The sequence below is a fragment of the Sycon ciliatum genome, chromosome 1 (genome assembly GCF_964019385.1).
Source record: "Sycon ciliatum chromosome 1, ocSycCili1.1, whole genome shotgun sequence".
NCBI lineage: Eukaryota > Metazoa > Porifera > Calcarea > Leucosolenida > Sycettidae > Sycon > Sycon ciliatum.
In genome coordinates, this window is record NC_088643.1 from 77767427 (window position 1) to 77784000 (window position 16574).

At 48.2% G+C, this 16574-nt stretch overlaps 2 protein-coding genes across 2 annotated transcripts; both read right to left on the minus strand.

Annotated features, from left to right (window-relative positions):
• Window positions 1-206: 206 nt before the first annotated feature.
• On the minus strand, window positions 207-4067 carry LOC135805614 (NAD(P)H-hydrate epimerase-like). The gene is made up of 3 exons (XM_065319680.1): window positions 3505-4067; window positions 1879-2143; window positions 207-1276 (listed from the first exon to the last, which is right to left on the minus strand). The coding sequence occupies exons 1-3, from the start codon at window positions 3832-3834 to the stop codon at window positions 1050-1052; spliced, it is 822 nt and encodes a 273-aa protein (XP_065175752.1). The 5' UTR covers window positions 3835-4067; the 3' UTR covers window positions 207-1049.
• A 752-nt stretch (window positions 4068-4819) lies between these two features.
• Window positions 4820-16056, minus strand: LOC135805613 (uncharacterized). Its single transcript, XM_065319679.1, has 15 exons — window positions 15869-16056; window positions 15600-15777; window positions 13424-13520; window positions 12440-12501; window positions 12135-12206; window positions 11791-11856; window positions 11578-11622; window positions 11252-11434; window positions 10835-10909; window positions 10593-10644; window positions 10027-10258; window positions 9785-9846; window positions 9245-9304; window positions 5963-6199; window positions 4820-5574 (listed from the first exon to the last, which is right to left on the minus strand). The coding sequence occupies exons 1-15, from the start codon at window positions 15898-15900 to the stop codon at window positions 5135-5137; spliced, it is 1893 nt and encodes a 630-aa protein (XP_065175751.1). The 5' UTR covers window positions 15901-16056; the 3' UTR covers window positions 4820-5134.
• Window positions 16057-16574: the final 518 nt, after the last annotated feature.

Sequence of the window (16574 nt, forward strand, 5' to 3'; positions counted from 1 at the left end):
CTTGGGGACTGGCTAAATACGAGATTATGCGCATGGCCGTGCATCATGCAAAACCTCCGCTACAGCTATTATACATGTAATTGACACATACTAATTGTGTGCACGGCTGTGCAATAATGCAAACCACGACTACCGAGTTATTATATACCGGTACATACAGGGAGTACTTGATGACTCCCTAGTGACACGTGACAGACCCTGTGCAATTCAAACCACAAATTCCCATGGTACATGATTTTACTTTGCGTGCTGAACTACTACAAGCAGTCCGTCGTATAGAATATTCAATAAGAGGTTTGGCAAACTGCCAGGAAAGTAATCGATGCGCAGGGTGCAGAGCGTATACCGTATTTCCGCAAATAAAAGGCCGTCCTCGTATACAACGCCTTCCTCGTATACAAGGCCGGGGTAGGGGCGGTTGAAAAAATAAAAGACCGTCTCCGATTAGAAGACCGGGCCTACTAAATGAGTCTTTGTTCTTGTGTTAAAAATGGAAGACCGTGCTCAAATTGTGGGAAAAAAATAGAAGACCGTGCTCAAACTGTGTAGAAGAAAATGGAAGAACGGGGGTAAAACTGTGTGGCGAGAAATAGAAGACCAGGGTCAAACTGGGTTGAAAGAATAAAAGACCGTCCTCGAATACAAGACCGTCCTCGATTATAAGGCCGGGTTAGGGCGAGGTTGAAAAATAGTAGACCGGCCTACTATTTGAGGAAATACGGTATACTGGTACTTGTAGAATATATTCAGATCTGACAAGTACATGTACACTGCAACATTACTAGTAGATAGATGTCAAACTCTCAAGAACTGTCCGAGCGCCTGACAGGCACACACTGTACGCTGCAATCCGGGGGTCAACAGACTACCGCCGGTGCCTGTGGACATGTTTTCAGGGTCATGCTAGTGCCCCAGTGGGCTTGACCAGAACAACTGGCACACAGCTGTGAGGGTGACTTGCATCACTTGGATGTAAGCAGTCGGAGAAGACGTGCAGGGTGTGCAGTGGCCTAACTAAACTATAGTCGGGGACAAAGCGAAGACGCAAGTCAACTCGCACTGCACGCGTTTGTCGAGCTGAGCACAACAACTTGATCTTCGGCTGGATAGGCAGGTATTCGCAGATTGTAGCGTTCAGCAATGAAGTCGGGAATAAATCGGCCGCCGAGCAGATGGTGCTTGCCGGAGAAGAATGCTGCGCACTTCTTTGGAGCAGTTAGCGAGATAAGTGTCTCTGGCTGGAGGCCATTAGGATTGCCCAGCTCCACATCCCAACCTGAGGCACCACAGCAACAAGCAAACCGAGCACATGGTATTAGGTAACAATCACGTGATGATGCAACGCAACTGAGTGTGTGTCTGTGGGGGAGGGGGGTAAAGGGTTATGCACAACTGAGTGTGTGTGTGGGGGGGGGGGGGGGGGGAGTAAAGGGCTACTAAACGCCCATACAACAGAACATCTCTTGTCGGGTCACCTTCCTCTCAACCGGGCACCTTGCAGGCAGGTACCAGGAGTCAAATCTTGAAAATCTCTTCCCTTTCACGTCGGTCTGCTTAACCGTTTCACCAAAATTATCCTAACTCTCAGATTCCATTGTGTACGACAGTGATGGGTCGATTTTGGTTCATTGCCATATCCATTATGCTCATGGTGTTCTTCGTGGCATGTTTTTATATGTATGTGTATGCCGCCAGGTGTGTGTACCCGCAGGTGTGTGTGTGTGTGTGTGTGTGTGTGTGTGCATTCGTATGTGTACGCGTTCATGTGTGCGTGTGCGCACGCGTATGTGTGTGTGCATGCGTATGTGCGAGTGTGGGTGCATGCCCAAGTGTGTGTGAACGCGTGTGCGTAAACATCTCCAAGTCTATACACTGTACCTGATGGAATATCAATAGAACACACTGGTACATCACAGGCCATTAGGGAATCTAGTAGCTTGTCAAACGGCGCGCGGACATTTCCCTTGAAGCTGAACCCAAATATACCATCCAGAACAACTTGATATTGATCACGGATGTCTGTCGGCGACGGGATGACATCCGTACCCAGCAGTGGGATATTCATTACCACACAGGACTTGCTCAGGTTAGTGAACGGCAAGCGCTCCGGTCGTTTCGGATACAGCACAGTCGGTGAATAACCCTTTGAGAAACGAACAGAGGCAGGAACATGAGGAATGGCTCAGAGTATGCAGACCAACAGGAGCCGCGCCGCCTGAGCAGTGCATCGCAAAGCTACAGGAGCAGCAGTTAATGCATCGCAGAGCTACAGGAGCAGCAGTCAGTGCATTCCACTCCACAATTCATTGCATTATACTGACACAGTGAGTATGCTTTGCTCCCTGCTTTCGGTCGCATACCATGTCCATTGCCACCAACTCGACGGTACAATTGAATACTGTAATTTCACAAATTTTCGGTGTACTTTTATTTTCGGTACATTCGGTGCATCTGTTTCATACCTAAAATTTCAATACACCGAACAAACACTAACACACATAATCCAATAGGAAATTGCTTGTCTGTACCTACGATTTCTGTTCAGCTAACCTGGCCTTTTGCCCTCATACAAAAATATTGAGCACCGAAAATTTCTGAAATTAGAGTACTTGTCTCTATAGCCGTACAGGGCTTGAAAGTGATGACGTCAAAATCGGCCAGGGAGTAGTAAGTTGACATCAGATTTCTATTTTGGATCCACTAAGGTGTGACTTTGCTATTGCCTCAGTATGTGGGTGCATAGCAACCCACTCATGTCGCATGCAGGGTTGACTTTTACTTCGCCACCAGTTGTAACCCTGCCCCCAGTAGCCAAATCAGTCAGTTTCACTGGTTACATCACCTTGCTGTGAGCAAGACGGCTTGAAATGTGCTTGGATCCATACAAAAACTGGATCCAAGTGGATCCAATTTTTGAATTTTTGAAATTGCTGCTATGCTGTGACGTAGCACTTTCAAGCCCTATTAGGTATGTGGCTGTACGTGTTTGCATGATAACTTTCAACTCAGGTTGAGTTGAACTCTGGATGAAAGTCTGTATAATTAAAACAATAGGTGGGTGTTTAGTTGCTGTTTTAATACATGTACCTGAAAAAGGTTGACCCGGGTCGATTACTGATATGCCGACAAGTCAATTTCTGTGGTGTAGACCCGTTTGGCAAAGTGGCTACTTTGGCGGGAAAGCCGCATGTGCAATGCTGCGCAAACCTGACGCGAAATACGTTTTCTCAATTTCAAGTTTTCAACCCCCCCCCCCCCCCCCCAGGAGGGGATCTCTGGGTCAAGCGCGGTGCGTCATGGAAACACTCAAGTCAATCTGTGCTCGCGGCGGGTTGTACCAGTTTGAAAACGGCCATGTACCTAAACGCAGCCCGCATCGCAAATATTGAGCCATGCTCAACTCCTGCAATCAGTCAGTTGCTGTGGTTGCGTATAGTGCCTGCAGTGGGTGTAAATTGGGGGAGTTCCAGGTTTCCCGGACGGTAAAATAAAGAAAACACTCACAAAGGCTTTGAGATGGCGAGCAGCAACCAGTCCATCTCCACCATTGTTGCCTGGCCCACAGCACACCAATACATTGCACCTGACAGGATAGACCTTGGCTAAGCCTATAGCAACGCTCAAACCAGCCAACTCCATCAGCTGGTCTAGGCCATAGCCACACTCGTTGAATAAGTCCTGGTCCAGTTGCTGGGCATCAACCTGATTCAGGTAGCCAGGGTGAGATGCCTGTGCTGGGCTTGTCCTCGCCATTGTCCTCCTAGGTCTAAGCAAAAACTGTTGTGATTGGCGAGCGCGGCGGCCCAAACTACCCAGGCTGACGAGCAGCCACATCTACCGAGCACCGTTCAAATCCGGATGGATGTGACTGACTACAGGTACGTTTGTGCTGCATGCAATCATGTATCAACAGATCTCTCTTGCTGAAATGTCACAAGCACGGAATTATTATTTCCTCCTGACCTTGGGGGCATGCGGCACCCCACTGCCCAGCGCGGCGGAGCTCTGACTGCAAAAATCTGGCAGTGATCGAACACACTGATAGGTTTTGTATTTCTCGACAAGGACTTCAACCTGTACTGTAGACAGTCCAGTCTCCTTGGCTTGGACTTGGTGCTACTGACTGAGTCTGAGCTAGCTGAGCAGTGATCACTCACGTGGATTCTACGTCATGTAATGATCATACTCGTAAAATCAAGAGTACGTACATTACATGGGTTTATTGTACTCTTGGAAAAATGAATGGATCATTATTATATTCACTGAGTCAGTTTGATCGAGGGAGTTGCAAAGAAAAGAAAAAAGATGCAATGACTACAGTCATGTACTGGGATCTACAGTCGGCTAGCCAGCATGCGGGGAGGTATCTACAGCCGGCTAGCCAGCATGCAGGGAGGTATCTACAGCCGGCTAGCCAGCATGCAGGCAGGTATCTACAGCCGGCTAGCCAGCATGCAGGCAGGTATCTACAGCCGGCTAGCCAGCATGCAGGTTTTACTTTTCAGTACGAGAACTCCCTAGATCTACAGCTGCTGCTGTACTCGTAGTCAAAATTATAAAATTTAATACCAGGTATACGAAGACCAAAGTAATGTTACATACACATGCCACGGCACTTGCGCATGCATATGCGTCGCACACACCCACACCCACCCACAACGTGTACTCTTCCTCATTGCCCCAAGTTGGGGAGAGAGTATGACTAAAGGGACAAGTAAAGCTTATCTATACAGCTCCAAGCGGAGTCATCATACGCTTGCTTCAATACTGTAACCAGCTGCTCGTATCGGCACTCCCAGTTCAATCCAACTCATGTTGCTCTGCTGCGAGGTGTGGAAAATAGTTTTTTTATTAATATTTTCTGTACTTTCGCCTTCATTCAATGCCAGAAAGGGTGTATTCCATGAGCCAGGAAATCCTGGTGCGTTCATTGTCAAAAGCATGCATACCATACACATGTATAAAATTGCATGTAGACCAGAAAAAATGCTTCACACAACACACATGCACACACACACACACACACACACACACACACACACACACATACATGCACACACATACATGCACACACACACACACACACACACCACACACCACACACTGTAGTCCGGAAACATGACCGGTGGTGAGGTTAGTATGAGCGTGGGACAGCTCCGGCTGCGCTCGCCATCCCAGCGCCCATCATGGCGTACTGCTGCGGTGGAGCGTACTGCATAGGTGCTGCTGCTGGTGCTGGTGCATAGCCAGTTGGCATCATCTGTGGTACGACAGCGGCCGTGTTGTGCATGGCGGCAGCTGCAACAGGCTGGACAGCAGCTGGCTGTACGGCTGAGTAACCGTTGGACGGTGCAGTGACACCAGACGAATAGCTGCGAGGAGCTGATGCCGAGTAGGCACTTGACACACCGCTGCTGGCTGAGTAGGCGTTGGATGCTGAACGACTGGAGGAACTAGTGCCACCGCTGGAAGACGGATAGACTGGTTCTGCGTTGGCGCCACTGCCACGGCTACTGTGATGACTACTGCTGCCACGACCACTGCCGCCACCGCCATACCTGCTGTTGCGACGATCTGCAAACAACGCAAGAATATCAACAGAGAGGGTCATCATGATTATCATTGTCATTCAATAACCACCTCCCCCCCCCCCCCCTCATACACACACCCTATCGGTATTCTAGTACTAAGTGATTCCAATCATCAACCTTCAAAAGAAAATTTCCCCAGCAGAGTTAGCAGTGAGTGGAGCATGTTGACAGTGAATATGTCAACCGTGTCATGAATTCGTTCCAGAGTCAAACAGGGGCGTCAGATACGCTACGGTCACTACGGTTTTTGTTCATACAACTTCCGTTAGGCCAGGCCGCTACGGCCAAATCTTACGAATTTTCGTTCTGTGTAACCTCTCTACATAATTGTATTGACAACAATAATGACAGGCAATGTACACTGAACGTACCACGACCACCATATCCACCGGATCGCTGGCCGAGCTCCAGGAGCCTGGGGTTGATGTGTTGGTTGGCCTCGCGCAGCACTTTGATGAGCTCGTTGGCCTTGGGTGCCTTGCTGGCCGTGAAGAACGTGTAGGCTGTGCCGGTGGTGCCAGCGCGGCCTGTTCTTCCGATGCGATGCACATAGTCTTCAGAGTTGTTGGGGTAATCAAAGTTGATGACAAACTTCACGTCGTTGACGTCTGCGCAGGGTAATAACATGCGAAGAACAGAGGACCATGTAAGCATCAATCGCTTCATACCGCACAGAGCAGTCAACGAGTCTCGGAAAGGATCTTTTTAACTACACTTACAAATAAATGTGGTGCAAGGCAAGCTGCATCACATGTACGTGGGGAGGTTTGCATCACGAAGTGGGTACCCGCATACCGTTCATTTCGGAGAAGCACGAGGCATTCACCTGTGAAGAACGGGTGAAGTGTGCAACGACAACTTGAACGGGTGCAACGGGAATGTAGGGTTACCAGTACAAATCTGCCTGTTGGTTCAGGGTTCAATAGTTCCAGTTCATGTACATGTAGTAGACACCAGAGCAACTATAAACGGTACTCTTTTCCCGATTCTCCCCAATGGCAGATGCTTTCGGTGAAGTATGTGCTGTGAAACATGAAAAAGACACGGACTCCGCAGGAACATTGGTCCCACATGTTTCATGCTACGCACAGCGTGGTGCAAAACCTCGGTGATCAGTGCCCTCCCCCCCCCCCCCCCCCCCCCCCCAAGCCCACACTTGCTATGTGTGTGTGCGTGTGGTGCGTGTGTGTCGGAATGATGACAATGATGCAGTCTGAGCATGATCAATTACACAGCGACAAGCAGAAGCAAGGGAGCCTTTAAATTAACTAGATAGGTAGCTTGATGTTTCCTTCTCCCCCCCCCCCCCCCCTCTAGGAAGAGATGCCGGATCTGGGATCCAAGAGTTCAGCCGCAGGTGTGTTTGTGTTTGGTGCCAGTGAAATCCGAAAGAGAACTGCCAGGAAAGGGCATCCCTTCACCCGCTGCACTGATTCTGATATGTACAGCGGATGTGCAACTTTTTAATTTTTCAAACATACTTCGAGGTATTAGTGAGTTTCTGCTACACGGAACTAAGTACTAAACTCTGTGTCAACTGCAGTTAAGTTTGACACGGATTTTTCGTACGTTGCCCCGGTTCTGCTGTGCGTAGCATGTTCGTAGCATGCTCAAGCTCCCCGTCATATGTACAACTCGTACTCTGTGCGCTCAGTTTTCACACTGAGACCAGTGCGTGTGAAGAGCGCTTCACGGAAAACGGTATGACAAAATCCGTGTGAAACTTGATCCCGTACCGCGGCGAGGTTTCCATACGTACGTTTTACCGCGTGGCAGAAACTCACTACTACTTGCGCTATCTACCAGTTACCAATCCCAGTGCTTCAAATATTCAACACCCGCAGAGATTCATTTCTCACGGAAAAAGTCCATGTGCAGTAGGGGCAAGTGGCAAGTTTTTGTTCGTTCGCTGAATTGGCATTCGATCGAATAAACGTTCTTCACCACAGATAATCCCCCCCCCCCCCCCCACACACACAAGTTTGAAGTGACTTCATACGTGATAGGGAGTCCCCGGGTAACTTTTTTTTATGTCCCTATCAGGGACGCAAAAAAAAGCTACCCGGGTTGGCAACGAACACGAAGATCTGCATTGCATTTTTCAACTTTGATTTGCACTAACTCCGAAAAATTGGCTAGTGTATTGAAAAAGACAACAATATTTTGGCTGTTTTGCCCGGGTATCAATGGTTGGCACCACCACGTGACTAGCGCTAGAACTGGCTGGAAGCTCTCCTCCTCCTCCCCCCCCCCCCCCCGAAAAACCCAGTCAAAACAAAGTTGATCTAAGTTCACTTGTAACAGCCAAGCAAGAATAAAATAAATTTCACGGTTCGCGTGAGACTCGGCTGGAAGCCGAGTTTTCCGCATCCGCCATGGGAATGCCACCACCCTCCCTCTAGGATCAAAGGCGCAGATGCAGCGCCTAAACGGTGGGAGGTGAGTAGATCAGACCCACCACCAAGTGGTCAAAGACCGAAATCCCATTAGCTGCATCCATCACCAAGAAGACAACGCGAATTCCTGGCAAGTTTCGTAAGTTTTCAGCGCATGAGTTGTTTTCTGCTGCAGTTTCTTGCGCAAGTTTTCGAGAATTTTTCCGCAAATTCCCGCAGGGACAGTCAACATGTACTGCAGTAGAATGAAATCGCAGTCTGCTCATAAGCAGATCATATCCGCATGACAATGTTATCATGGGTCTGACTGCGGATGAACGCAATCAACACCGCAAAATCTTAGCTAAGGCAGACCGGCCTATGACTGCGATGCCCATTTTGAAAATCATGTTGAATTTATTCCACGACTTGTGTGAAACCTTTCCACTTTCTTGTGCACAATACGTGCGGCATGGCCTAGTAGAGACAGAGCCTGACGGCAACAACTTTGTGTGCAAACCTGGAGGTGTGTATGTGTGGCAGGGGCCACACCCAGCCACGCCGAGCCAACAAAAAAAGAAGACCGCCACAGCAGCGGCTACACTGAGATCAGCACGGATAGAGAGGAAGCAGGTCAGAGTGGTTGTGCAGGCATGCGTGCACACGATGCGCAGGCATACCAACGGGTGTGTGTGCATGTATGTCCGGGAGGACTAGCACGTACCTGCCTAGTCGGTCAGTTCACAGTTGAGCCAAGAGCGAACCAAGCCGACACAGCCACCCGGACATTTTCTAACTCGTGTTTGTTTTGTTTTGTTCTGAAAGGCCCTGTTGCAGCAGCGCACCACCACAGCAGCAGCAACAGTGTTGGCCATATTGCACATTGAAAGAAGCTCCGACTCAGCTGACTCTCTCTATCCACACGGCACTGTCTCTTAGCATAGCATGATGCAACAGCAGCCAACGTGCTCTAGGCTCTCTCTCGTGCATGACGTGACTGGTAGCACTCCTCGAGGAAACAAACTCGTCGTTACCGGAGACCATGTCACCCACTCAGCCCTGCACTAACAGACACATTCAAACCAAGTCATCAAGCAAATCACACCTCACAAGCCAAAGCATTGCACAACAAAGAGGTAATACTAATAGACAGCAAACATCGAAAAACCAGACAACTGGAGAATGGACAACACAACAGGGAATAGCACACACACCAGGCAGTGGACAACAACAATTCTATCCACACAAGAGGGAGAGAGAGCAACACATACACCTTACCAAGACCACGTGCTGCTACATCAGTAGCTACCAGGACTGGTGACTTGCCGGACCGGAATTCTGAGATCATTTACAGGAAGGAGGCACAAAAAAACAACGTTAAGTACGAGGGGTATAACCTGTGCAAAATTAGGGTTACAGTACTGTGTGATCGCGAAGAACTGGGGGTTCAACCGTAGCCTACGCCGTTCGAATATTTCATGCTAAACAGTGCACAATGTACACAGATCAGTCTCGGTGCACACAAGGGCATCTTGCACCTGGTGAAATTCTAACGTTAGCCTGTTCGTTCTTTAGCAGCCGACAGCACAGTACTGTAGCAGCACACGGCAACGAGTCTTATTCTAGTACAAGTAGTGTCCACAGCACAGGAACATATATGGTGCACAGGAAGCATACATTGGGAACGAACACAGACAGAAGCAGCTCAACAAGAAAACCATACTGATTACTAGAGATGCATGTTGCACTCTTGCAAATTCCGCCGGTGTGCAGCAGTAGTGTGTGTAGCAGAGCAGCAGAACAAGATCCAAGCCTTACCGTTCAACACCCAGTCACGTTCTGGCTGAGCCTTGTCACCATGGATGCACATTGCAGGCCAGCTGAAACAAAACGAATGCAAGAACGAATGCAAAATAGTCATCCAAGCATACAACATCGTTAATGACTGTGTGTCTGGGGGGGCGGGGGAGGGAAGAGATTAATGCAGGATAATCTGTACATTGCATATGTACTTCAATGCCAATGAAACCAATCAGACATCATGCGCAGCTCTCACTTACCCATCACGTCTCATCTTCCTTGTCAGCTCATCTGCACGGCGCTTGGTCTCGGTAAAGATCAGGGTCTTGTTCTCTTTCTCGCCCATGATTTCTTCCACCAGACGCACCAGTTTGTTGTCCTTCTCATACTCCTCGCACACGTCAACGATCTGAAGAATGTTGTGGTTGGCGCACAGGTCCAGCGAACCAACGTTGATTTGTGCATACTCGGAGAAAAACTCTTCGGCAAGCTCTGTAAACCACATTCACATACATACATGAGACAAGGATTGGGAGTAGCTATAACCATGGTGGTCTATGACTAATATCTAGCTCTGTGCATGACTGAACACAGCCACTGAGACATGCAACGGTTCACTACTGTGCATAGCAAAAGGGACAAGGGCATAAAAGAAGAAAATCTACTGATGGCCAGAGCCATCCAAAAACAATTAAAACTGCCAAGTGCAGAATGCAATGCAATCAGCATTAAAATTAATACTTTGTGAAGCCCGTTTGACATAATGCAACAGCATAAAATATGGAAGAGCACACCGATGGCAGACATTGGGAGAAACAACACTTACGGCGCACTTCCTTTGGCCAGGTCGCACTGAACATGACTGTTTGTCTGTCAGGCTGAGCGGACAAATACACAGACAGACGGACAAACAAACAAAAAAATACACACCAAGTCAGATGCATATACCAAACCCCAAAAACCAGACATAGGTAATACCACAGACCACAGCAGGCATGGAAACCGAATGTTCTCCCACAGGGTACATGGTGTAGCAAGCAGAAGGTACTAGTAAGCACAAAAACTTACTCTGACTTGCTCTACAATCTTGCGAATCTGAGGCTCAAAGCCCATGTCAAGCATGCGATCAGCTTCGTCCAAGACCTGGAAGATCACAGAACATGGGTTGGTCAGAGTGACAAGACATAACATAAATATAAACAAACACCTTGGCAAATAGGTGAGTCTACCAGTGAGAACATCAGCTGATCTTCTGGAGTCTGTCGGGGTACTGAATGTATCACCATACCAGATCAAGATGAATACAGCGTCATAGCATCCTGCGCGCCTCTTCCGCACCCAGGATCTCAGCACATAATCGTATATGCGTTACGTGTGGATATGGGAAATGCCACACAGTGAAGTACAGGGCTCAAGCAGTGCTGCATGCATACCAGCATGCACAGGAAGCACTTTTAAAAGAGAGCATGACATAATTTAACTAACCAGGTATGTGCATCGGCGAAGGTTCGTCTTTCCTGCCTCCAGGAAGTCAATGAGACGACCGGGTGTTGCGATGCAAATCTCAACACCGCGTTCCAAGTCGCGCAACTGGGGTCCTTTCGGTGCACCACCATACACGCATGTGTTACGGATGCGAGAGGTTGAACCAAAGTTGTTTGCGATGACCTGGGAATAGCACAAAAAAGAGTGCAAAGCAAGATCAGGAGCTACTCGCATTAACGTATGATGTGTGGTACTGAGGATGCAAGAGGCAGGATTGCAGCAGGAGGAAGAAGAGAACACATCTCGATGAGGTAAAAGATCCTAACCTGTACTTGTTGTGCCAATTCTCTTGTGGGAGCAAGGATCAGGACCTGCAAACACACACACACACACAAACGCACACAAAATACAAATCAACAAATTACTTCAGAAGTAGGAAAAAACAAACAGTACAGTAGAGACAAGGAATGACAAAGCCGTCTGGCAACAGTAGCAGACACCATTCTCGACTTTGAACTAAGAGTTTAGGAGATACTTACAATGGGTCCATCTCCACGCTCCAAGAAAGGCTGATGGTTGATGTGTACAATGCTGGGCAACAGGTACTGCATTCAGCAAAAAGAAGAATAAATCAGAAAAGACTTGGGATGTTTGTACTAAAGCTGTGCACTGCGTTGAAAATCACACCAAGCCAACAGCAGTATACAAGTACATACATTGCATCCCAGTCTACACTAGGGAAGCTACTAGTGACTAGATTGGCCAGAGTCTGACCTTCTTAGATCAAGCAACCTCCATCCTTTCCACATAAGATGCACTATCTGTGCTCATACAATGTACTTCAGGTATCTGGGTGCATACGCGCATAACATTATGGACTTACGGCTAGAGTTTTTCCTGATCCGGTTTGGGCAACTCCCACCATGTCTCTTCCAGACAATGCCAATGGCCAGCCCTGGAGAAGACCAAACACAGCAGCGCCGCGACAGAAGACAGGGTACGTCAAATCTGGTCTCTTAACATTGACAAACAATGTGCATTACATGTGCATCGCACTGCTTGTAGCATACAAACATCCAGGTGTAGTGCACAGGGAGAGGTCAGCAGTTCAACAAAGAAAGCACCTGCAACATTGATCATATTCTAGCAGTAATGGATGCAGTTGGCTTTGTTTCTGCTCCTGCTTACCTGAGCCTGGATGACAGTCGGCTCCTTGAAGTTCATTTTCGCCAGTTCGTTAGTGACATAGTCTGCCGAGCGTACACAGGGAAACAGTATATGGGCCGTGGTCAGCTACAATTATGTCTACGGGGCTTCGTACATTTTTGGAGGCATGACGGAAATGAAAATCGTTTCTGTCGAGCGGGTTCACGCTGTGCTTCATTCATCAGCCGGTGGCTTCCGCAATCAATGTACAGAGCAGTTTGCAGCGATTTACATTCGTGAATGTGTGATGGTATAGAAAATAGAGAGGTTTAACCGCTAGCGAAAATTTTCCCACTGTACAGTACTGTAAACTCATGCATAAAAGCAGTGTTATGGCCCACTCAAGCTACCACTGTTAGGATCATGCTTTTACTCCGGCCTCTACTATGCCAAATACATGCACAAACTGAAAAGAATGCTTGAATCTGTTACTAGTGCCAGTGTTCTAATCAAAAGGGGGCAGTGGGGCATAGCCCCCCCCCCCCCCCCCCCCCAGTGAAAATGTGCCACTCAAACCACTCATTTGGTTTGCAGGAAATGACAGCGTTCTTCGCTGGCTCCTAAGTCACAAAAAATCAAATGTTTCGATTGATCGCCGCTTGGTCAAACTTGATCCGAGAGAGCTCTGAGTTGCCAACTTCCGAGTGTCTCGTCTCACCTAGATTGTTTCATTGCTGAATTCGGATGAGAAATGACCGAGTCAAGGTCCTATGAATATGCACTGCATGACACAGTCGATTTTTGGTCGCGAGAAGACTGGTTAGGTGATATGACACAAAAATTGGCACATTTATCGAGCAAAGGTTGAACGATTTAGGGGGGGGGGGGGTTCACATGCTCCCACGGGCTACGCGCCGGACAAGTTTTGCTGCAGGTCTCAACACCCTGTCCAAACTTGCGTCCTTCTAGATGAGTCATGTCTTTATGCAGTAATAATTCTCAGTCACACCGAATGGCAGACCCTACCTGGGAAATTGGCTTCACGGAACTGCTGGATGGGCCTTGGAATATTGCGTCCATTCAGGGTAAGCTCTTTGCTGCGACGGTAGGTGTCAACTTCCATCTAACAGTTAGAAGGCAGAGTTGCAACAGTTGGAGCAACGACCATAGCAAAGACACAAAATACATAAGGCAATCATTTTGATAAAAAACCTAGCCACGCGTGGTGGTAAAGCCAGGAAAATGCCAAGGCACAAGCAGGTGTCCACCAATAATTTGAAAATCAAAGGCACAATGAACGTGAAATCACAAAGCCAACGAGTTAAAGGGGAAATTAAGGCAAAAATTAAAATTTCACCAGTTGTAGTCTTCGGGGTGCTGAGTGGAATGTTAGTGGTCCGAGGAAGCTGAGACGCTCCCTTCCTACTTGAATCCCAATCGAACTCGCGCACTTCCACCGAAACCGGGTGACTGTGCCCTACTAGATGGGGATTAGTATGCAAAATGTCACTAAAAGCGCCATTTCGTTCTTATAAAAGCATGGATGACCGCGATTGGCCCATATGTTATAGTCTTTTGGACGCTGAGTCGATTGGTTTTGGTCCAAAAAGGCTGCGATGCAGCGTTCCTCCTTTATTCCCAATCGAACATGGTTGAACAAGCGGTCACGTGCTCCTGCGTACACCAGTCACCTGGTCACCGTGCCTGCAGGGTACAACTTACTAGCCTGTTTGACCTTTTTTGGGTGCAGTCCTGTCACTCGAGTTGAACTCGAGTTGAACCTTGGTGTGAAAGTTGTCGCCTGCTGGCGTGGTGACCAGGTGATTTGGGCACCCAGGAGCATGTGACCGCTTGTTCAACCATGTTCGATTGGGAATAAAGGAGGAACGCTGCGTCGCAGCCTTTTCGGACCAAAACCAGTCGACTCAGCGTCCAAAAGAGTACAACATATGGGCCAATCGCGGTCATCCGTGCTTTTATAAGAACGAAATGGCGCTTTTAGTGACATTTTGCATATAAATCCCCATCTAGTAGGGAGCAGTCACCCAGTTTCGGTGGAAGTGCGCGAGTTCGATTGGGATTCAAGTAGGAAGGGAGCGTCTCAGCTTTCTCGGACCAAGACCGTTCGATTCAGCACCCAAGTTTGTGCTTATATTGCTCCTGGGAGTACCTTAGTACTGAGCCTAGTCCACACAGACAGCATAGCCATGGTACAGTTGCATTAGCAGTGTCAAATGTCATCAGTTCCCTTGAACTCTTCTAAAGAGCTGCCACAGGACCATGAAATACGAATACTGTAAGAGTTTAAAGTGTGAAGAGCCCAAAGTTTAACGATTTGCAAATCTTCCCACTTGGCCGGTACAGAGTTTATCGACCCTGCAATCATAAACCTATCTTCTGTTTCTCTAGTACAGAAGAGAGAAGAAATAGCATGCCAGTATGTTTCTTGAGTTGACGATAGATTCTTTCTCGTTAAAACGCTATACTGTGTGTCCCGTTAGAGATTCAACTCTTACAGTACACATAGAAATGTCAAGTAGGTTTTGAGCGCCATCCAGCCGGGCCAGGCCAGATCAGTGTCATGGTCTTACTACTTTCCGCCTCAGGTCTTCATGGGGAAGAGTTCAACAATTGTCTCAAGGCATCTACTACCTTGAACGGCAGCAACATACGGTTCTCGGTGCGTTTCACTCTAGGTTGTTGGGATGTGGACTGTGTACTGGCCTGACCACTCTAAAACTGCCAACGAACATGAAGCCAGAGCAATTCTATCTATTGCACGCTGTATGTGTACTCCCAGGAGGTTTGAGCAAGGGAGAGCATGGGTAGGAACACCATTCAACGGTGACTGTCTCAACCCTCAGCGTACAAGCGAACATAAAGTAGTGAGTGAACTCCACTCTCCAGCAGTTCTTGTTGTCAATCTATTTACAGGTGAAGAGCAGGGTAATAAAGCTGGAGTAGGGTTGTCAGTGGTTTCGTTCGCCGTGTGGATATTACATCATGGACGCTCATGAAAAGTACTGGAAATGTTGTGCATGACTGGTGCGTATGAAGAGATGCTCAAACATCATCAAGTGTCAATGAAGGTGACCACATTTCGTCAGGACATTACGCGGACCCTTTCTGCCGTCATGTGCCTACTAAACTCCCATCCACGGCTAAAGTTACACGTTCGTAAGTTATACTCTTAGGCTTATACCTGTGTGCGATTGGCAACATCAGGGTGCTCTCTGTAGAAGTCTTTCTCGAAGCGAGGCAAGCGGGATAGATCCCACCTCGGCTTCCTCAGAGTAGAGCCGGGCTGGCCACCACGGCCTCCACCACCTCCTCCTCCGAAGCCACGGGAGTTTCCACCTCCGTAACCACCACCTCCATATCTGAACAGTGCACAATGATCCGGAACGAATCACAGGGTATCAAATAAAGCACAAACTTCCTATCGATTTGTTTTCCGAAAGCTCGACATACCTATCACCACCTCCACCACCGTAACGAGACATGGTTACTCTACGTTTGGGCCGACAAGAACTGACAAACTGTTATTGAATGTTGTGTCACAAAACAAAGTGACGGAGCAAACAACAATTGCAAAACTTGTCGTGGCCGCAATGTGTCCAATGCCACAACAAACCAGGCCACAAGAAAAGGAAAGAAAATCCTGTCTTTCCATGCTGAAGCGTGGTGCCTTGGGAAAGTTGGATGTGCGCCTGTGAGCACGAGACCTCCCGATCCCGGTCGGCGAAGCTAGCTAGCGGCACCTGACCCGTCCGATGCAGCGCACGCCGCGCATGCACCTCGGCCGGCTGGTTTTACCGGTTCGGCGTGGCCAGACTGTTACCATGGTTACATAAACTTTTGCATACATGTACCGGCAGGAGTTATGAACTCTTGGTACCGGTAGTAAAGTACCCGTATTTTACGACTCCCTGACCCTGCTTTTGCATTCTTTCAGTTTGCATTTTTTCTCTCCCTTTCTTCTGCATTTTTCCTCACCATTTCTTCCTCGTTTCTTGTCAACAAGATGTTGTCACTGAATCTGGTAGACAGTTCTAGATCCAGGGCCAGGAAGTCGTGGGAAATGGGCCGCAGCCATGACACGGACTGCACTGAGCTGCTACTCCCTAGCCCTGTTTACATCATATGAACTAATTTGACGGCTCCCTGGTTACCCCCC

Bases quoted from the DNA above. Each gene is read 5' to 3' on its own strand.
- LOC135805614 (XM_065319680.1), bottom strand. From the start codon at position 3,834: ATGTGGCTGCTCGTCAGCCTGGGTAGTTTGGGCCGCCGCGCTCGCCAA. The intron at 2,144-3,504 runs GTGAGTGTTTTC...CGTTTCTCAAAG, and splicing joins CTCGCCATCTCAAAGCCTTT to GGTTATTCACCGACTGTGCT. The intron at 1,277-1,878 runs GTACAGTGTATA...GTGGTGCCTCAG, and splicing joins TTCTATTGATATTCCATCAG to GTTGGGATGTGGAGCTGGGC.
- LOC135805613 (XM_065319679.1), bottom strand. From the start codon at position 15,900: ATGTCTCGTTACGGTGGTGGAGGTGGTGATAG. The intron at 12,207-12,439 runs GTAAGCAGGAGC...GGTCTTCTCCAG, and splicing joins CGACTGTCATCCAGGCTCAG to GGCTGGCCATTGGCATTGTC. The intron at 9,305-9,784 runs GTAAGGCTTGGA...AAATGATCTCAG, and splicing joins ACGTGACTGGGTGTTGAACG to AATTCCGGTCCGGCAAGTCA.